Source organism: Phaethon aethereus (genome assembly GCF_964289735.1).
Source record: "Phaethon aethereus genome assembly, chromosome: 12".
Lineage (NCBI taxonomy): Eukaryota > Metazoa > Chordata > Aves > Phaethontiformes > Phaethontidae > Phaethon > Phaethon aethereus.
In genome coordinates, this window is record NC_138588.1 from 15848612 (window position 1) to 15870972 (window position 22361).

At 41.8% G+C, this 22361-nt stretch overlaps 1 protein-coding gene across 2 annotated transcripts in view; it reads right to left on the bottom strand.

Moving 5' to 3' along the window:
* Positions 1 to 10598, bottom strand: part of ALDH1A2 (aldehyde dehydrogenase 1 family member A2) — a gene marked incomplete at both ends in the record, with an annotated part of 54743 nt that extends 44145 nt beyond the window's left edge. Inside the window, one exon of one of the 2 annotated variants that reach the window (XM_082005305.1) lies at positions 10314 to 10598. In XM_082005305.1, coding sequence (XP_081861431.1) covers positions 10314 to 10430 — 117 coding nt within the window. The remainder of the gene's footprint in view (positions 1 to 10313) is intronic. The other variant, XM_082005306.1, reaches the window with a different exon arrangement.
* Positions 10599 to 22361: the final 11763 nt, after the last annotated feature.

Here is a 22361-nt window from a genome sequence, read left to right on the forward strand (position 1 = left end):
AAGGCTTAGCCAAGATGTCCTGAAAAACACGTGTGCGTGTTTCTCAAGGTCCGCGCAGGACATTTGGGTCCAGGCCTGGTGCAACCATACATCGCAGCTGAAGAAATTGGAGAGAATAAAATAAACTCCTTGATTTGGAAAGGCAGGTGGTAATTTCTTAGTAGTTTCTAGCTACTCAAGAATAAACTTAAACTATTTCTGTTACAGCTGAAAAAAACCACATGAGCACATGTAAAATGTGTAAGTTTTGAAAATACCCAGTGGAATCAGGACAGTGCTTTTATGCCTGGATGCAAAGAATATTTAAAATAAACACCAAATATGCTTCAAACAAGAAAATGAAGTGGGTCCTTAAAAAAATAATGTATGTATCCAACTGGCAGTTAACATAAATTCCTTCTCCAATCAGTTTAACAGTGCAAAGAAGTTTAAATCTAATTTCTGTTTTAAGGACTTTTTACGCTAGCAGAGTGGTAAATGAGAGTGAGGTGCAATGTCACGGGAAGTGCTTTAGTGGTTGAGCTGAAAAGACTTTACAGGGTTTTTAACTACCTAGATCACAATTTTCATCTGGGTCATCTTACAGTTAGGGAATACAAGCACAAGTGCCTATAAACCAGCATAAGATATCTAAGTGTGAAAATGGGTGATCTGGACTGTATCACGGAGACGAAAAAATCTCATGTTTTTTGTGCATAAGGGCATGAGAATTATCGGAGGCATATCACAATTCTAGTTATAAGCTACATAGAGAGGACAAGTCAGGCTGCAGAGAGTGGGGAGTAGCACTCTGTGCAAGGAAACGCGTGGAAACTTCTTGGAAGAGAAATATAACACATAACATAGGCCCACGCGTATAGAGGCAGTGTAGGTCATGAAGGATAATAGAGGGAGTGAAGTACTGGCTTCTGGATAAGAGCAACTGAAGTGACATTGAAGTGGCACTGAAGTGGAAAAAGAATATGAAGGCAGTAAGACTGGTGCAAAAGTAACTGCTTATTAGTTCAGTGAGAGCTGCACCGAGATAATGTCTAGAGAACCTAAGAGTTTTCTGTATCCTAATCTAAACAGCATTTGACATAGTCCTGTCAAGGACTAAGAATTGTGTCTGAACCCCTGAGAAATGGTTACCACATCAATAATTTCAGCTTCATTGCAGGAGAGAAACACATGAAGAAGCCCTACTCTCTGGGATACTAAACTTCAAGAAGCGGATTTTTTTAAAAGAGGAAGTAACTTAGAAACTCGCTGCTTGAAGCTAGGAAATTAAAATCCATAGAGTCAGCATGGAGGCTTAAGAATGTGAAAGAGTCAAGAAAGATTTGCATTCCCAAGACTAAAAATGAGAATCACAAGCAAGAAAATAAATGGGGTGGCTAAGCAGGAAGATACAAGAGGAAACGTAGGCCAAAAAAAGAAACAAAGTGCTAAATTTAAAAGGCTGCAAAACACAAAATAAGAATTAAAAATTGCTGCTAAATATTCTGAAGAAAAATACCAAAAAAGTAACACAAATAAAACAGCCAAGAGAAGCCTAAGTTTAATAAAAAAGCAAATATAGGCTGTGGGAGAGTCAGTGGATTCTGAAAACAACTTGGCTATGAAAGGTATGAAAGGGAGACTGAAGGTATTTCCAGAAGTGGCTGCTTATTTAGGGGGATCTTAATTTGGCTATACCAAAGTAATTATATTTCTGGCCAAAATTTAATTTGTGTTGTAGGGCCAAGGGAAGGAGAGCAGAGCCACTGGTTTGTATAGTAGAAGATGACAGGTACAATACTGGTTCTGAGGAATCATCTTTACTAAAAATCTAACACCAACAGCACACCAAAGCTCATTTAAAGGCCACGTCCAGGACAAGGGTGCTTCAGTCCCAACTGTGCTGCAAAGAGTTGAAATAGAGTTCCTGAGAGAAATCCCAAATGCTAATGCATCTCAATTCTTCCAGTTTTCAAAGGCTGAGGTATCAGGAATTGCATAAAAGCCACTAAGGATATACCAGGGGTTGGGGAGTGATGGTGGTGCTGTATTAAGTGGTGTTTTTCCCACTGAAGCCTGAGAACAATGCCACAGCACAGCCCTGGAAGGACCTTCCAGCTGGAGAGATCTATTTAAGATGAAACGTAGACCTGAGGTTCTGACCAGCTCTAGTCACCTGAGGCCAAATTTAAGGCATGCTGACCTATTCACAAGAGGATAAATTCAGCTTTTATATGACAGTCAATAAATACCTGTATTTACCTGAAATAGTAAATAGCTCTGCTTTGGAAATAAATCAGTTGCACTTTAGAGTGCAACTTTATCTGTGTAAATACGTGCATTTGGAATTTCTGTAGGGAAAGGCCCTTTCTGATTGTTTCCGAGTCAAAACTGAGGGATTTTGTGTAATCATTGATAGATGGCCAGAGCATGGTAAGAGGACAGTGTCTTCCTGGCATCCTCTTCCCATCCGAGTTTAGCGAAGAGGCTGCAGCCTGTTCTTCTGTGCCACACTTCCTACATCTTTGTGACTTTCCAAATGGATTTTTGTAACTCACTTATTTTAAATTGGGGCACAGTGGAAATCCGCATAGAAATTAGCAAAGTATATCCTCTCTGTAACCACAAGACCTGCTGTAGGCCTCTCCACAGCTGTCTCACCAGCATCCCTCTAGATTCTGAGTTCAATTCAAAGTCTTCATTACCTATGAAGCCCTCACAGATTAAGGTCTATATACTCTAGTGGTCAGTGCAGTCCTTGTGTTTTAACCTCCAACTGAGGTCAACTGAGATCGAGCTGACCTTAACCACTTTCATTTGGGTCACAGAATTTGATGTGGATGGTTCTCTCCTCTGAAGCATTTTCCCACTTCCATCTAACAAAGCTGGAATGCATTATGTTTCAAGTCATAAAGTAAAAATCTTGTTCACTGGGCTCTCTGGGAAAGGAACTGACTTCGAGTGAACAAGAATGAAGTCCTTTTTTCTTTTGTCAGTTGGAGACCATTTCAGTAATGCTATCGCAGCAACGCTTTGATGTGGCTTCACATATCATACCTTTAGTAATGAAATGCTCCTAAAGCTGAGTTACACCACATAACTTAAAATCGATCTTTGCATTCATGTCACAAAGGTAGATTGCTATTAAAAGTAACAGAAAATGCTGGTCAGTAGAAATATGTTTTTTGACAAATTCTGAAATACAGAACTTGTGTTTTGGAGAAAAAACAATTAGGTGTATGCAGTCTGAACAGGAATTCCTCTGTTCATTTGAGTAAGCACAAAAGTAATGAATGATTGGGCCCTTAGATGGCAATCATTTTTCAGACTTCCTCTTTCTCCATGTAATACTTAGTAGTAAGTCTTCACATAGCTATTTACACACTTATTTCTGCTTGAGTAGGGATGTCAGCGCTTGTCTGAGGATTCCTCACTAAAGCACTGCACAGAGTTGCAACTTTCTAAAGGTTTTTTAAAAGTTTTACACATCTGTGCTTATATTTACATAACTTCCTTATAATGTTGTCTCTGTATAAATGCACTTTGTGTCTCTCAGCTGAACTAAATTTGATGTTTTCGTTATTTATTTCAGAGAGTGAGTTCTACTCTTTAAAAAAAACAAAAAGTTGTGGTTTTTTTAGAAGTGGAGATAATAATAAACTGTGAAATGTTACAGTTCAGTCTTAGGAAAGATAACTGCAAAACTGTAAAAGAAGAAATGTGACTTTATGTAGGATCTGACTGAGAATTTATGATATGGACCACTGAACTCATCTTTTGTTATTTATCTCCGTAAACCTGCGAGATTTCTTGGAAGATAGTTAGTCAAATGACGAGCTGAGATGAATCAGTGGATATAATTTATTTAGACTTTAAAAAGGCTTTTGATGATAAAGTCCTTAGCAAGAGGCTATTAAGGAAAGTTAGTAACCATATGGTGAAAGATAAAGTCCTGCCATGGATTAAAAAGTGGTTAAAAGATAAGATAAAAAGACTGGAAATAAATGGATAATTCTCTGTGGAAAGAGGTTAATAGCAAGGTGCCCCTTCATTACTGTGACTAGAAATCAGTATCTTGGTTCACCTGCTTTTGCAGATCATTAATAGTAAGGTACAGAGTTTGCAGACAAAAAGACTAATCAGAGTACTGAAGAAAATATCACTAGGGCTGAAGTTAAAAAGCATTACCCAACTCAAGGGTAGATGAAATTTGCCAAAGGTAGTAAATGCAAAGCAAAGCCTGTTGGAAGGAAGGCTTCAAATTGCTTCTAGATGCTGATATGTGCCCAGTGACTTGCAAAATCTATAGACAGCTTATTGAAGGCAACTGTTAATGTGCATTGTAAAGAAGGGAAGACAAACGGGTACAGTGGTACCATTGTATGGTGCTCCCAGGAACAAAGCATTTCATGGCAGCGAATAACTTCAAACTGGAAGAGCCCACTAAGTTCTGTGGGGAACAATTTTGCATGGATAGGGAGATGGACAAGCTGAGCAGAGATCATAGAGAATTTTTGGACTGTTGGGATGGATGGGAAAGTGTGGAGACATCAAGAGAAATCTAATATGGAAATGGACCAGGATTGGTGAACTGCTGTGGGAAATGTTTCTGAAGGACAGAAAGGAATGGAGCATTAAAGAGGGATTTTTTTTTTTTTTGTCAGAATGACAGTGTGTTCAAGACACATTAACCCAACTCAATAGTCAAATAGTTAGGGTCAGTGCCTAGACAGCCACAGATGTTGGACTGAATCCTTGCTCTGTCTGACGTTATCAGTATTCTTGGAGCAAAGACCTGAATCCTGCTTTTCCTGCATGAGTGTCCTGCCTGCTGGGCTATCAAGTTGATATCTCTCAGGGCTCATTTATGACTTAGAAGTGAATTATCCAACAGGAGAGAATGTGAGACTCGTTCCAAGGATAGACAAAGGTAGACAGCATCGAAAATTGGAACCTATCCACCATCAGAAAGCAGGGATCCATATTCAAATTTCTGCTCTGCTTGCTTCAGAGCAGGGTTTGAATTTGGCTGCTCTTCAGCTTGGGCAAGTGCTCTGGTTATTACTGACCACCTGGTTTTGGTGTGCCAATAAATATATGCATCTTTTGTATTGGAATACTTGAAATCATGAACATTTTTGCAAAGATGAGAAAAACACTTGTCTTCCAGTGTATCATCTGACCTTACTGACTGGGCAAAGAAAATTTCCCCCTAGCCAGCAATATAGCATTGTATAGCTTGATGAATTAAATCAGCTTGCATTTTCCCCAAAGATTCAGTCTTTCCCTAAAAATTCAGCACAGTAAGAGGTCACTGCTACAAACAGTTACCTACTCAGTGATGTAGTAGTTATCTGCAGTAGTTATCTAGTTGTTGCCAGTTTCAGCTTGGTAATTGCTGTATTGTTAATGCTCTTGAGTTAACATGGTTACAGCAGCTGTATTGGAGTAAGCAAAGGCAGGGGATTGGATACATGTAAGACTACAATTATTTCTTGATCCCTCACACAAAACCTGGGTAAACTGGGTTTGTGCAGAAAACCTTAAAGGTTTGGGATGAAAGAAAGAATCCTATATTCAAGCTGTTAATTGGTAAGAAGTGCATACATAGTTTGCAATTGCTGTATGGGTTGATGGATTGTAATACTAACCACTAAGTATGAACACAGTAGAAGAGATGTCAAACTGCAGATTTAAACAACAGTAAATCTAAATACAGTATATACCCTAAAACTTCATATATGATGATACACAGGGACATATCTAGTGCCAGCATCAGATGCTGAAATGTTCCACAAAGGGGAAAAGTAGCTGTTCTATTTGTCTACTTTTCATGCAAACATCTCTAATTTTCTGTGCCCCATCTTTTGTAACTGGACAGCGCTCACTGAGCTGACCCAGACGGCTAGCTGATTTCTTCAAATATCAGTCACTGAATCTGACTTGAAAAGGCATTAAATGACCTCACTGAGGGAAAGAGAGGTGGGAAATAGCATGTATTCATTACTTACCTGAGTTTTGCCAAAGCTTGCCTTCAATTAAAAAAAGGACAAAGATTCTTCACATTACTCTAAATAAAATAGATTTCCTGCCTCCTATCTTAATGTCAGTCTAGAATTTTATCTGGAAATTTTGGTGAAAAGAATTTATAGTAGTCTGCAGCATTCATTCCTGGGCAATGCCAAGAAAGTACAATGGGAATGAAAATACAGAAACTTAGTAACAAAACACTTCAAACCCACATGCTTATAATATGATAATTTGAAATGTATTTGTTAGTTCTTATCTACCCAGAAGCAGTTTGCCTACGCTTAATGTAAATGGCTGTATACGGTTTTCTGTTGCAGTGCGGAGTTATTTACCAGGTCTGTGTTTATAAACTCACCTGATTTTAGCCTACGGTGTAAGAGTAGAGGCAAACCCTTTCACACAGGACAAAAAAATATGGTCGTCAGCCAATTCACAGGCTATTACTACAGAAACATTTTCTATACCTCTTCACTGCCACAACTTTCACCCCTTTAGAGCACCTCTTTATAAAAAGCCCTCAGAACCACAATTCTTCAACTTTTCCTCCTGCTAAAGTTCTTCAGCTCTTTCTCAGACTTAAATCAGTTGGCAAGCAAGAAACAAAACATGCAGCTGGATTAGTGTCCCCAACATGATGCAAACTGAGGATGTTTGTTCACTCAGTTACATGATGTAGTGACAGAGCTGGGACAGGGCAGAACCCTAGGGTCTTCATTTTATACCAAGCTGTCTTTTAAAGTCAACATAACTTACTGAAACCACTATGAAAATACTTTGTAAAGCACATTTGATTATGCTGTAACGAAGGATAGCCACGTGCTGCAGAAACACCTTTAGCCCCTGAAACTGAGATAGTGGGAGGAAAATGCTGCAAAGGGCTCAATCCATTGGATGGATTCCATGTCTACCATCAGGTACTTCGGAGGTGCTCGCATCTCGGGAGGGAGAATGGAGTTTCGTAAGAGCATGAAAGAGGGAGACATCAATAGAATACTAAGCTGAGAACTCTCTGATTGCACTAGAAGCTAGCAGGTTCTCAGAGCCATCAACTCAGGGGTGTGCTTCCTGTACAAAACATGCTAATAACATGTCCTTACTGGGCGTCATGCTACAGCTTATCTCACACATCTGATATTTCTGGAGCGGCCCATTCTAGGAGAATTTCTGGCATAAAGTTGACATTTGTAGAAGTATGACTTGTTGCCAGAGAGAGGGCTGGATCCCGCTCCTACCTACATGCTCCCTTATGTATGGAGCATAGCACTGCCAACACACTCCTGACAAGTGAGGAGGGCTTGCTGTGCCACGGGGCTGTAGAGTAACTTAATTCTATGTAATACTGGAAGATACCCTGTTCTGCAAATGCAATCCCTTCCCAAATGTTAATGTTAAGAAGTAGAGAATTAAAGAGTCATCACAATGAAAAGAGAGATAATATTGCATGTAGCAGTTGCCAGCCACACAGGAAAACTTAACCCTGTGTGCTTGGACACTCATCTCCATGTCTGGTTCACATCCTGTTCACAAATTATTACACACTTCTAAAACACTTTATTTTTCACAGAGATCATGCCAAGGTATTAAAAAGCTGGGAAAAACATTTCTAATGGCTGGTTTTTTTAAAAGCAACATAGGCTGATTCCCAGTATTGAACTCACAATAGATACGGCTGCACATCTTACATAAAAACACGGCATCATATAATTTTCATCACTAAATATATTTTTCTGACCAATGAAAAACTACATTGCTTCTGTGTGCTACATCAGGTGTACAGATTGCAAGGACTTAACACAGAGTTTTCTGCTAACTTCAGTAAATCTACCAGAGGAATATTTCACAAGTTTGAATAATTCTGCTAAGTGATCAAATACATGAAAATTCCATGGGTAGTATTAGTTTTATCTGTGTTCTTGGAAGGAGCTTTCATAGTAATTCCAAGAATAATGCAGTGTTTTCAAGATTAATGTGTGCTAACTATACTTTTTTCTGGTACATGCTACAAATCTTTAACAAATCTCATTTAGGGATTCCTGGAATTTCAGCATGTTTTATCCTGACAAAACTGTCTATTTCCCAATTTTAGACTTCCAGAAATGGAATGTAATTGGCAAAAAACATTTAAAATTACTTCACTTAGTTTAAATGTTCACAGGTACCTCTATTTTTCATAAATAATTATCTCCCAAATGGTTAAGATTTTACATTCAGAGACAGCTGTAATAAGGAGTTCAAGAATTCTGTGTCCTGGTTGTGTATTTAAAATTCTCAGCTAACAAGCAGGATAGAGGCTGCTAGGAATGCTTACAGATGTCTGATTTTACAAGGTTTGGGGTTGTTGGCGTTTTTTTTGCCAAAGTGCTTTAGTCTAATGTTATTTATTGTTTATGGAAGCTGTTTGTCATTTAAGACATGAAGTAACCACTCCCCCCAAAAGAAAGAATCAAGTTACAATCCATTATTTCATTTTTGATTGTTTTTCTTTGTAATAGGTGGGAAAGTGGATCCTGGATAAAAGTCCTGCCCAAGACAAGACTCCAAGCTGAAGACTCAAATTATCTATAAATCACTTGCATTTCCTGCAGAGAAAAAGAAAAAGTAGGGAAGAGAGAGACAGGCAGAAAAACAGAGACAGAGGATATGCCAAGTGAAATATTCGATACCTGTCCTAAACCAGATTTCTCTCAAAAGCAACCAGGAGTTACCCGATATCTCAAAACCAAGCTCAGAATAAACATGTTGCCATTGGTTTGGGCTTAATATTGAAATAAAATAACTTTTTACTTGCTCCATGGTATAAAATGCACAACATCTTACATATTCTGAGATGATAGCACTATATATTCTGAATTATTCAAGGTTACTATCCAGCTGACATTCTCACAGGAAGATATGATTGCTGATGACTGTTACCTTTTTCAAAGATTTTTAGAACCAATTCTCTAGTTTGAGAACAGAGAAACACAAGTACACTCACTATGCAGACTGACTGTGATACTACTCTCAAGTATTATCCACCGAACACTCCTAAAGCGTATTTTACACTGAAACAGCAATAAACAAAATTTGTGCCAAATCCTATATGCACAGTATGATTGCTCCCAAAGTGTAACATCACACAACATGAAATAACTACATTCCTTATTTATTTAAACTCTTCTCAGATTGTATGCAAGAAACCGTATGCAAGTTTCAATTTGCATATTGCAGTTTGCATTAAAATGTAATAAAATCTAAAATAGTTGACTTTCCTATGAAACGTTCTTCTAGAACATGGAACTGCTGTAACAAATTAGAGGACAAATTAGTTTTGGCACCCACTTAAAAAAGATGAAAAGCTTTTAATGTGATGATACGGAGGAAAAAAAAGAGACTACATCAGCCGAAATGAGTTTCCTATCAGCTTTAAAGCTCCTGAAGTTGTATTTCCAGTAAATAAAACTGTTACCACCTTTTTCCAGTGCTGATGGGCTTATTTTCCTATTAAGTTACTCAGTAATTAGAAACAAAGTCTGACACATTGTAATCTGTTCATATAATACATTTGAAACTTCTCCAACAGAAAATTCTTTAACTAAAGATGCAAAGATTCAAAATATATAAACGAATTTAAAAATTCAAATTGCATTTACAAACAAAAGCCCATTTTAATCAACAAAAACAATTTAGTCCCATAATACACCACAGAAAAACAGCAGATTTTTCTACACTGACCCAACGGGTTTGTTCTTAACCCTCTCTCTATGAAAATTAGCTCTAAATGTTAGCAGGTAAAAATATACCCTCCTACAGTACTGTTCAAGGGTGCACTGAGGTATCACGGAAGTAGAGAGACCTGTTCCAGTGCTCTAACAACCTGGTAGTATTAAGAGTCCTCCAGGAATTGTAAGAGAGTCCTCGGGTACACAGGGTAATTCAAGAAAGAAAACATTTTTATTTTCTGACTGAGACATGCAGGTACGGTAACTTCCTTTACATGGAAAGCAACTGAAATGTATTCTAGAACTACTGATTTTGCACTGAAAATAAACCCCAGCAGCTCTGTAGAAAATGCTACATTTAAAGAGAAGTGTCCAAGCCAGTACCAGCAGATCTAATTTGCTTTTCTATTATCCTGTGGTTTTTCAGATGATTACAGGGCTAAAAAATCTGTTTCCTTTACTACAGATTCAAGGCAGTCTTTTAGTAGTTTTTGTCTCTACACTCAAGTTGGGTAGGGCAGAATGAAACTGATTTTAAGCAAAATCCCTCTTTTGGAGGGAAAGCCATAAACTTCCCTGCCAGAACAAACGAACACCACTTACCTTGGTGTATTTGATTTCAAGGTTGAGAGCGGGAGAAGGCAACAGATGCAGAGATGCCATCAGGGCTGCAGGATCTGCCTTCACCTCCCCTGGCATCTCAATTTTACTGGAAGTCATAGTCTAGGGGGGGGTTTTATAGCACCACCAAGCCCCCGGCTCTGACCTGATGTTGTGTTGTGTTTTGGGCTGGTCCCCCCCCCCCCCTCCAAAGACCAGCGCCGAAGATGTTGCTCCCGTCCGCTGTATATAGGCAGGTGTCAAGCCGGGTCTCTTCTTATTGGACATGGGGGCAGAGGCAGGGGGGCAGGTCCATCCTACCTAGGGCGATAGCGGCGCAGCCCCGCTCACTCGCGCGGCGCAGCCGCGGCGCTCCGCAGGCCCCCCCGGCCCGGCCCGGGCGCCGGGGATGCCCCTGCCACGCCGCGGGAGGAGGGAGCTCCTCCCGCCCAAGGAGCGGGGCTGGGGAGCCCGGTCAGGGCCGGCGGGGGAGGGGGGTGGGTGTGTGTCACTAAAACTGTCGTGCTCTCCCCCGTCTTCCCCGTGCGGGGCAGTGGCCGGCCGGGAGGCGCCGCGTCCGGGAGAGGCCAGCCCCAGCCCCGACCCCGCGCCGCCGCGCCCGGGGCATCCTGTGGGGAGCCCCCGGGGGAAGGGGACCAGGCTGCCCTTGGGAAGCCCTGGCAGGGCGGGGAGGACCCGGGGGACGGCGACCCGCCAGCGGCATCGCCTCACAGCGCGGCCCCGGGCGGACGGCTCCTCCTCGGGCGCGGAGTCGGCGGGGGCGGCCCGGCCGTGGCAGGGCAGGGGGCCCCTCACGGGTCCCAAGCCGAGGCGCGGTGAGGGAGCGGGGCCGCCCCACAGCGCTGCCGCGGGGCCGGCAGAGCGAAGGCTTCAGGGCAGCGTGTCTGTCCCCGCTCCCCGGCCATCTACCGCCGCCCGCTGCTTCCCCTGCGCTGCCCGCTCTCCCGGCCAGGGGCTCCGCGCAGCACCTGGCGGCCGCGCTGCTGCCCTCCCCCGCTCCCGCCACCGGCCGCTCTGCCGAGGGCCCGTCCCCGCCGGCTTCCCTCGCAGCGTGCCTGCTGCTCCCCGGACCGCCTCGCTTTTATTTTTGCGGCAACTGACATCAAAGTGGCTGCGCGTCCCCGGTGACAGTGATGGATGCGCGGAAAACACCCCCCGCACCGACCCTACCTGCCGCATCGGCGGCGCCATCCCCGTCCGCCTGCTGCCCCCTGCCGGTCGCGCGCCCGCCGCCGCCCGCCGCTACGGCAGGGGGCCCCCGCCGCCCTCGCCTCGCGCCGCCACCCGCCCCGCGCCGCGCAGGGCCGCGCTGCTCCCCGCGCCTCGCGCCCGCCCCGGCTGCCTGGCGCGCGCCCCTCACCTCACGCCGACGTCCCACAGCGCCTCCCCCACGACAAGGCCGCCGCGTCCCCGCGCAGGGCTCCGGGCCTGGAGCGCGGTTCCTGCCTCCCTCGGCAGCATTCGCGCGCTCAGTCCCCGTCGGGCGCCAAAGTCTCCGCTCTCCTCCAGGCCGGCAACGCTGGGCGCGCTCCTCGCCCTGCTTCCCGCGGGGCCGGGAACGCCCCTCCCCTTGGTCTGCGGGGGCCATCTCCACAAAGCGGGGCTCTCCTCCTGCCGTCATGGAAAACCTCTGTACACCTTTCCTCGCTTCCCCTTGCAAGGGCCCACACTTACTCCCTTCGGCTGTGGAGTCCTGCCTTTCCTCCTTCCCGTACAACAGCCTCCCACCCTCCAGTGCTGGGGGCACTGGCGCTGCCCCTGCAGCCAGTCCCGCCGCTGGCGGTGTGTGGCCCCGGGCACTGCCGCTGCTGCGGGCACGGGCAGCCTGTGTGGAAGCCCAGATTCTTGGGACTCGTGCAGCAACGGTGCCCAGGTGCACCTGTTTCCAAATTCCTCTCGGAAGAAAGCGACCAGGAGGAGCAGGTGCTCACTGTCAGAGCAGGTCCTGCAGCCTGCTTTCTCTTTTTGAAAGTTCTTTGCAAAAGGAAGAGGCCTAACATGCAGAATAATTTGTTCAAGCAATAACCACGTGTTCCCAGCTACCATTCGGGGGGGGGGAAGGGCCTCTTAGTGGGAGGCCACATCATGCAAAATGTTGGGCATGCCGAAAAAATGTTGGGCACAAGAAGTGCCAAACTTCCACTGGGAAGTCAGCAGCCAAACAGAGCCAGATGCCACTGCTCCACTGTCTCAAACTCATCATGTGTGCACTAAGCGGCACATGTGTGGTGGACATCTGTCCTAGCTTTCTGGATGAAACAGCAGACTGCTTGAGCTTGTGCCCTGACGGGGCTGATGGACATCATAAATTTATGGTCAAAGCTCTACACTGTCTCTGAAAACTTCTAGGCAGAAAACATATGAGCCCAGACTATTTTTGTTACTTCAGGCAAAATCAATAAAGCTCTGCCTACTGATGCAAACACTCCCAACATTTTGAAACCGATCAGATATCACGTTTTGAAGTTATCACATTGCAGATAGATAAACAGAGAAAGGAAACAGAGAAAGCCTACAGCTGCCTTTAGGTGGCAAAACAAAGCAGCAAGAAATATACCATGTGACCATTTTATTGACCTAGTCATAAATAAACAACGGGATCTGGCCATGTTTTGATTTTGTTACATTTTCCATTTGTTGATTCCATAGATATTCCTTGCTCCATGTTTTACAAGTTCGCAGACAATTGTAAAGAGTGTCCCAGCATTCCCCTGGTGTTTATACAGCAGCATGGGACAAAGGTTGCTTCTGCACAGACAGGCAGCACAAGGTACAGGGTGCCTTTTAAGTCATTTCAGGGTTAACATGCAAATTTGTGTCAATTTCCAGCTCAATAATGAGGAAGGGTACTGCAGAGTTTGCTTCCTCTCATTTTTCATCTTTTTTTTTTTCCCTGCCAGAGGAAATGGATCCATAATACTGTGCTGTAATGTGACATGCAGAGCTGTCAAACTGTGACACTTGGGATGAGTGAGACTTTTAAACGTCAGGAATTCAATTTTTAATGGCACACTGGCAACACAGACCTAACACTTCATCACAAGGATGACACCTTCTAAAAGCTGTTTTAAAATAAATCAGAGTGGAGATGTGCTCCTTCAAAAGGGGACAGCATTTAAACAGTTTCAGGAATGAGGAAACTGTATAACAGTTTCAGCAGTGAATCAAGTCAATAAAGTTCAGGAGATTTTGGTGAGAAGGGATTCCATTGCATGTGGAGATGCAGTTCAAACCCACAAAATGTGGAGCTGCGTAAGTGACCTCCATCAACTACTTGTTATACAAGCCACATTCCTCCTAAATCTAAAAGCAATTCAGCTTGCAAAAGCACTCAGAGCTGACCACCTTTAGCCTAACTGCTACCCGCGGCTCGTTGGCATTCCCCAAGCGGAGAATGGCACTGCACTTACCACGCTGCAGGCCCCCGGTCTACAGCCAGCTTCAGAGGGCTCCCCAGAAGAACATGGCAGACATGTGCCGTTGCCCTTTCCGGCAGCAAGTGACCAACCGCAGTTCCTCTTCTGCCATCTGGAAAGACAACGATGTAGGCCTTAGTGCCAAGACCACAAGCGGGTTTTTGCCAAGCACAACAGTAGCTTTGCCAAACAGAATTAGGAGCAAGGTCTGTAATGCTATGTTGGACACACTGATGAATCCAGCTTGGTGAGCAGCTTCAGTGATTCAGCACTACACTGGCTACTTTGTGATAGCAAATTGAGTCACGGCTTCAAATCATGCAAGCGAATATTTAATATTTAATGCAATTTCTTTGTGGAAGGGATTACTACTCTTATTGCCTTGGATATTAGGACAATAACTCAGTAATAACAATGAATACAGAAGTAAACACATTAATTTGTGAAAGAAAAAAAGCGAGTCCAACGATTGCCAAGAAGAGGAAGAACAGAAACAATGTCCCAGGTTCAGCCTGAGTTCCACGGTCCTTAAACACCTACATACATAGAGAAACCACTTATTCTTCTTGCACTCCTGTAGCTTCTGTTTTGTTTGGGTTTTTTTTGTGAATTGGCAATACTAAATCAAGTAGCAATTAAGTCACACTGGCTTATTTTCTCTCACATGAATGGGTTTTAATTAAACTCCTACTTAGACAGCAAATCAGGAAACAAGTATGTTCTGTTTCAGATTGAAATGACAAAGATATTACTGTCTTCACACTTTGTGAATAAATGGCTGTCAAAACAATGAAGAACAACCAAATGACTCGTGTTTCTTACTTCAGTGTTAGAATTTAGGCTAGTATATGGCCAAGATCAAAATCATTCCTGAAGAGTTTTAATTTTGTATTTAGATCAATGTGAATGTATAATTAGGAGAAATACCTTTGTTTCATTTACAAGTTTCAATTTCTCCAACCACCCCCGGCAGCTGGTATTATCTATAGACAAGGACATAGACGTTGCTTGTACAAACACCACCTGATGGAAACAGGACTTTTGGTAGCTAGAGAGGATTTTGCTAGAGCAAAAGACAGAGCTGTGATGTTGAAGACAATACAGATGTAATTAAGGCATCCCTGGGTTGCTCAGTCAGAGTACTGGTATTTTTCTGCTCTATACTACTGTGTCCCCATTGCCTAGACGAAGTCATAAAACTAGAAGATTGGGTGAAACTATTTGCATCTCAAATACCTCTTGTGGGCAGAGTAACTTTACCAAAGCATATTCTGATACACCACTGAAATGGACAGTGGCTACAGCAAGTCCAACAACACAGAGCTCTTCGTTCTTACTACTTCAAATCTGTGAGCTCCAGACTCTACGCACTTTGTCACACACATGAAGGAACTGAATCAAATCACATCATTCTGTCAGATACCTCCAGTGATTCATTTCAAGATCAACTTCAAAACCTGCCCCAAAATTATTTCAATCTGACCCATAAGTTATTTTATATATATTTCTCTCAGCCGTACCACTACCATTTAGCAAGGATATCCCCAATTCCTCATACAAATCCAGCATTGATTGAGAGAGCCTACTCCTCTGTACCCTTTTGCCTCCCTGCCTCAGTAAATGTCCCTTCCCATTTCTTACGTGCTTTAAAAATCACTTTTGGAAGAAAAATAGGGACCAAAAAGAAACTTCCACTAAGTTATTTTTCAGCTCAGATTTCCACTTATGAAAGCTGAACCTCATTTTCCGATACATATAGTAAAAGCTTCAGCCTCAGGTGTCCTATTTTAATTGCCTGCTATTTTCATTACTGACCATGATGGCAGCAAATGCTCTTCAGGAGATACTTGTATTTTAATTTATCTGCAAACATAAATCACACATTATAGCACTTTTTTCCTCTAGGTTAATTGAATCAATTCTCTAAATGTCTCTAAGCCTGATCATTTGAAAGAGGTTCACTCTTTGAAATCTCTTAAGAATTACAGCCCTTGAATTGTGTGCAGGCTGGTATCAGTCCTTGCTCCAGACAAAGATATTTCATACATATAAGGTAAAAATTTTGCTATACACATAAGCAGTATTATCTGTAAAGCAACACCCACAATACTGTGGTGATCCTATAAAATATTTTGAAATTTTTCAAATATCCCAGTGAATTAATTGTCTTAATATCATAAATCTTACTAATAATTGTTTAAGAACGAGTCTGGATATATTTTAAGTTCTAAAGAAAGAAAAGAAAATATACTTTTATTTTCCTTATTTCTACATTACTTTTAACGTAAAAAATAAAATAAATGCTGATATCAAGAACAACTATTTTTGTTACTGAAAATCCAGGAATGGCTATTGAAGAAAACTTGATTTAGCAGAATTTTTACTAAAAATGAGTCAAATGGATCAGTTTTCTTGTCTGCGATACAGGCCATTTTATACCCAGTAGAACTGTAAATTGCTGCTCTAGTAAATTCCGTCCTAAATTGAAACTCAAATTTAAGGATTTAAGCAAGCCACAAATAATTCGGTGACAGTGATAAAGCAGAATATGCTTGGAAAGACTATCAGTGTTTGGCTCACTTGATAAGTGGGTCAGTTTCAAAAATTAGTATTATAGTTTAAGTCGACAGTTGAAATGTAACATGTCCTTCACCAGGCTGTTGTGCAGAAGGCTGGTTTTGCCAGCTCTGGAGTGAGCCTGAGGTGGCACTCCTTTAGTCTGAAGACTTCCCGAGACCACCCAGCTCAGAGCTGCTCTTCGGCTGGTCGCCACCCTGGGCACAGCGACGCACAGCAGCACGCAGCCACGGAGTGGTTTAGCCCAGTCTCTGCAAAATAGCACCCGGCTTCCCTGGCAGAGTAGACGTGGCAGTGAGTGGCAGTGCCTTGGGAGAGTGCTGTAAAGAATACATTCCGTTAACTGTGAAATTATAGGTGATGTGCTCTTGGTTGTAGGGATTCTATGCTGAATTTAAATACATTAAAAAATCTTTCTATTTTGAATTTCTCTTCAATTTACCTGTTTGAATTTATTATTTGTAAAACGCATCAAGCCTCAAATGGATTGACCTTCTGCTAATGTATATCACCTAAATGAATGGATGCAATTAACTAATTCATATTGGAATATTACACTTTCCAGATCACATTTATCATCAGTAAATGTGTGATCTAGTTTGCAAGCTTAAATTTTTTATTATTACCCTTTAAACTAAAGAAATAAGTCTTATATTTAATTACCTGAACTTACATATTCAATTAATAGCTTCATTACCTTAATGAACATAGATACTGCACAGAAGTAAGAAAAGATCGCTGCCTGGGTCTGCTCCTAAGTACACGCTATGAAGGGTCTGCTATGAACCTCAGAACAATTTTTTTTTTTTTTTTTTTTAAATCTTGACTGGGGAGTTCCAAAGGAACTGGGCCTGGCAATCTAATATTCTTATAGAGGGCCTGAGATAAATGTCTCCTCTATATTGTTAATATTTGATATGTAAAAGGAATCCCAGAATTAAAGCTTATGTTTCTGGAAAGACAAAGGATTTAAACATTCAAATGTGAATCATTCTGAATGAAAGGGAATTAAAAGAATGAAAAACAGGCCAACTGGCACCTCACCTACTAAAGGACGAGGGATGAGTGTTTGGAGCATGGAGGCAAAACAAACAAATGCTCTTGTTCTGGGAGAAAGAGGACAAAGCACCAGGAACTGCAGCTCTTACAGAAAATACGTCTCCAACAGAAAGTCAAAATGTGGCTGGATGGTGTCCTTGGGGGGCCACGCCGAGTGGGAGGCAGCTGAAAATAGGTGGATTGGCAAGTCAGATGCAGGAAACACCGTCACTTTCCTGACAGTAACTGGGTTTCAGGACCATGAATCGGCTGTCCTATTCAGCTACATCTATTTATTTGCCAAACATGCTACTTAGCCTTTGTGTGTCAGTGGAGTAAAATCTGTCATTATCTTCAGCTTTCATGTTAAATCTCTTTTATTAATTAGGTCAGCTCAGCTCTCCTGCTCTTCACAACCCTACAGGTAGCTATAAGTCGTCTCAGGGTGTCTACTGCATTAGGGAATCTATGCCCTCTATAAAGATGAAGATTTTGAGCATGTATCTCATCAGGGTTAAGAAAACACAGGGCTTAGATCACTGCAGACTCCATTAGATATACTTTGAGGTTTTCTTCGTGCTGCGTGGGTATATATACACCAAGATATCTTTTGCTTTTAATGGCAAAGCTGAATTTAATATTCTGATCTCCATTTTGAGGGCTTTTTATAAAGAATTCAGAAAAGGAAAAAATTATTTTAAAAATAACATGCTGTCAATAATCTTCCTTTACGTTTACTTCTTGTGTACGTCAACTGTTTGAGAAAAGGGAATATGCAGAAAAAAAGAGGAGGGAGTTGGCTGCAACAAAGCATTCATCTGTACTAAATTGACCTATTCCTTAAAAGCAAAATTCTTCTTGTAGTGAAACAGCCTTTTTTCCGGATGCATTCAGAAAGTCAGACCTGCACATACTGTAACCTACCAGATAAGCGTATACTAGAACTGTATCCAGCACATTCAGAAGGAAGCACAGACTAGTGCAGCAGATAAGGCTGGTGCACATAACCATCTGTACAGCATTTCCTTAACACTTTCACGTTTTGCCAGCACTGACAGTCCTGTCACAGAGCCCTTCAGTGTGGAATGTTATGTGTGCCCCACTATGCCAGCATGGCTATCACAGAGGTTAAACTGGCTTGGAAACTCTCAGGGCCTATATTATACACAGACACATCTATACAACAAATTTTAAAATTTACTATCATCCACTACATAACTATATATATTTACACGAAGTAACATCAGTTACACACCGAGGCCTGATGGCGCGCCCAGCCAATCAAGACCAAAGAAAAGTTTTGGGTCCTGCTTTAGAGAAAGTCCAATTTAATTCTCCCTGAAATAAGTGTCAGCAACAGCACACTTCAACAAGCTTTGAATCAGGCCCTAAAGATTACTGGCAAAAAGCTTGAAACAGACATATGCAGTGTGTTTTTGATCTCATATTCATGATCAGGACTGAAACTACAGGTCTGGACACTGAGATCACAGAAAAAGAGAAGAAAGACATTCTCAAGGGGTCACCTCGTGTGCCCTACCCCTGCTCCAAGGTGGGCTCAGCTAGACCTGAGCTGCACATTGCAGATGTTTGCCCCCATGAGCACTTTTTGACCAGGGACTATGGCATAGACAAGAGGATGATCAGAAAACACAAGAACTAAAGAATTTTTTTTTTTAGGTACTCAAAAAGCTTAGAATGCTGAGTTACAGTGTGTTCAGATCTTCCTCACCTGAATTTTTTTCTTTGAGTTCTCCAGCAGCAGGATCAATCCATAAAACAGTGAATGTCCTTTAAGGACCACATAGCAGTTTCTGTATGAAAATGAAGGCAAAGGCATTTGACCAGGGACATGACTTATAGTAGATGTACACATTTAGACTTTGTCTAATTCAACTAAAAATAATTTGCCCCATATTATTACAATACAAAAAAAAAAAAAAAGAGCTATATTTATAGCTGTGGTTTCTCCAGCTGTGTTGGTTTAGGTTTTATTACATCAGTAATAACAATTTATGTGATACTCTGAATAATGTGCTATTAAAATTCAGTACAGTATATACTGTAACCCATGGGATTTAAACTGTGGGAGCTATGCATATTATTGTCTACTTTGCTATTTCTATAAGAGTGAAGATTACTATAAAAATGGTTAGGTTATATACACTGCATTAATTCCAGTTCTGCTTGGATCCAGGTGAAGAGAAGAAATAGTTCAGTCCAGACAGCCTCGGGGTGAGGGTCGCAGGGGTCTTGGTCTTGCAACCTAGGGTTACACTGATCACACGTTCAAGCATGAACAATAACATCAACATGCTTTTTGATGTCTTTAAAGAATTCCAGTAGATTTGTGAGGCATAACACAACAGAATCCATTTGATGCTTCTACAGAATATTAGCTCTATCTCTGTGTCTATTGATTTTATTCTTTACAACAGTTCATCTAATTTTCCTGGCACAGAAGTCACACTGACATTTTTGTAGTTCCCATGATCGTTGTTGGAGGACTCTTTTGAAAGGCCAATGGTACGTTTCCTGTGCTCTGTTTTGCTGGCATTATGATCGGGTTCAGCAAAAAACAGCCCACTGGCACTAGCACTTCAGTAGCTGAATATTTGAATCCCTTGGTGGAAACACTGCACAGCTCCAGCAGTTAGTTACTGTTCAACTTACCAATTTCTCTTGAAGTCTTTCCTACTGACAATTCATTCTAGGACAGTTCCTCATGCTCAGCCCACCTAACATTTGGTTCTTTAGCAAAGCAAATAATTCTTCCACCTTTTTAGCTGTGGAGTTAGCCACCTCGAATGCTTCTTCTACACTTTCATCCTCATCATTCTTGTAATGCTATGTACATATTTGTTAGATTTGGCAAATGTCTTTAGAACCTCTTTCTGAATACAATAAAAGGAGAAACTTAATTCAAATTTTCTATGCTGCCCCCTTTTCTATTTGAAAATAATTCCAAAGTGTAGCAATGACTTTAAATCACCAATTGTCAAAAGCTGGAAGGATTTACCAAGGGAGCAATCATGTCCTAGATACTCTGTTCTTCTATATTTTATTAGAGAATCTGCTTGAATCTGGTTATGGAGCTAAGGAGGACCTTTGGCCTAACTTAGCATCACAGTTCTTATTAATGGAGGTAAATAATGTGATTTCTATAAAGTATTGAAGAAAATCTGAAGAAAGCAAATGTAAAATATGCATATTTGTGTCAATTCTCCACCCTGTAAAGACAGAAAATTGTTATAAGGCAGGCAACATGATCTGGACAAATGAGTAGGTGTTTCTGTCTCTGATATGTTATTGTCCTATTGTTAGTTTAAGAAATAGAGTTAATGCCTTCACACCTGTTATGAGACTAAACTAAAAGGGATCTGTATGCTACTTTGTGAGGGAGACCTGCATCTGCATGAGAGAAAGAACTGCTATAGACAAACAACTAAAAATTGCTTTCATAACATATTTATTTCTCATTTTCCTGGAAGAGAGGAAGCGGTTTATCTCATTTGTGCTGTAATGAATGGCCTCCCTAGCATCCTTCCTCAGTTCTAGTGTATACATAATTCTGAAAGTCTTCTCTCACAGACATAATAAACATATACTTTAGCATGCTGTGATAATTAAGGTCCTGAATAATATCTTTGTTCTGCAGTGGTGTAGGCTAAAAGTTTTCAAACTGCCATACACAGGCTACTTTCAGGGGCTTCCCAGAGGCAGCTGCCAGCTGTCTGTGCGAGTGCAGAGCCGCGCTACAGGCAGGTCCTGTAGTGCTCCTCCAGCAGAGCTGCCTGCTGCCGTGCGGGTGCTCACCCTGGCTCGTGCGGCACCAGTACAGATGCTGTCTGTACATGCATCTCATGATTCGTCAGCTATTTGGCTTTCCACAGGCCAGCATTTTCTGAATCAGCTAAAGGCAGAGCGGTATTTGAATGCAGAGGTAGAGAAAGGTGAGTAAGAGGACATGGAAAAGCTGTTAAGAATTAAAATTGGGTGGTGGGGGTGAACTGAGTGGTTAAGGGATGAAACTGGTGGTGGTAAGGTGACTACAGTTGCAGGGAACACGCATCAGGTCCTAGCTTGAGGCAAGGAAGAGCACTGATGTGGTCACAGAAGTGGCCCATTTGCCCAATCCTGTAAAGCTCTGTCCTAGTCACAGCAGGCAACAGTACCGACAGACCTAAACATATTTACCACCAAGGTGAAAAAGGTTTAGGACAGAAGCAATCCAAGGCACCGAGCATCAACACCACATGCCAAAATAATCTACCAGAAATGGGCTATGGTTTTGGTGTCAAGTCAAACGATAGAAAATACTTGTAAATCAGCCGGACGGGGTGTTAGTCAAGTCAGTATCACATCTGATAAAACTATTCAAGATGCTTAAGAGTGTAACATTTTTCTCTAGGAGGCCCAATTCTTTGAGATATTCAGCAACTTCATGTCTTAAGACCATTGAAAATAATATTATAATGCTTCATATTGTAGCACCTATGCACTTTTAAGCTAAACTTATTAGAGACATGTAATATGTCATTCGGTGCCTCACTTGCCAATACTGCATTATAGTGAGCCACTGGACCGAAGCAGATTTCATTAAATGTTCCTAATTTATTCTGCCTCATTGCTCTTTTGTAAACAGGGCGGGTCACTAGAGAGCAAGGCATTTAGTCCAAAAAGAGTATTTTGTGTGAATATATAAATTCCACATACTACCAAGGTAAGATTCCTCATTAGCCACTGCAATCCCTCAGAAGTGACAAGATAGGAGCTTTTGTTTACAGGGTAGAGCACAGCATTCTCACAAGCATTCGTTCTCTTTTACAACCTCCCCTTGAAAAGTTTTTGGACAGCCAATAGAAGCATGGTTTAAATCCCAATCTAGGTCAGAGACAAATTTTCAACTCTATTTTGGTTCCTTTCTTTGTGGTTTCTCTTTTTGCCTTTCTTTTTCATCAGGGTGACAGGAACCACATTTTATTCACTTTTACTGGGG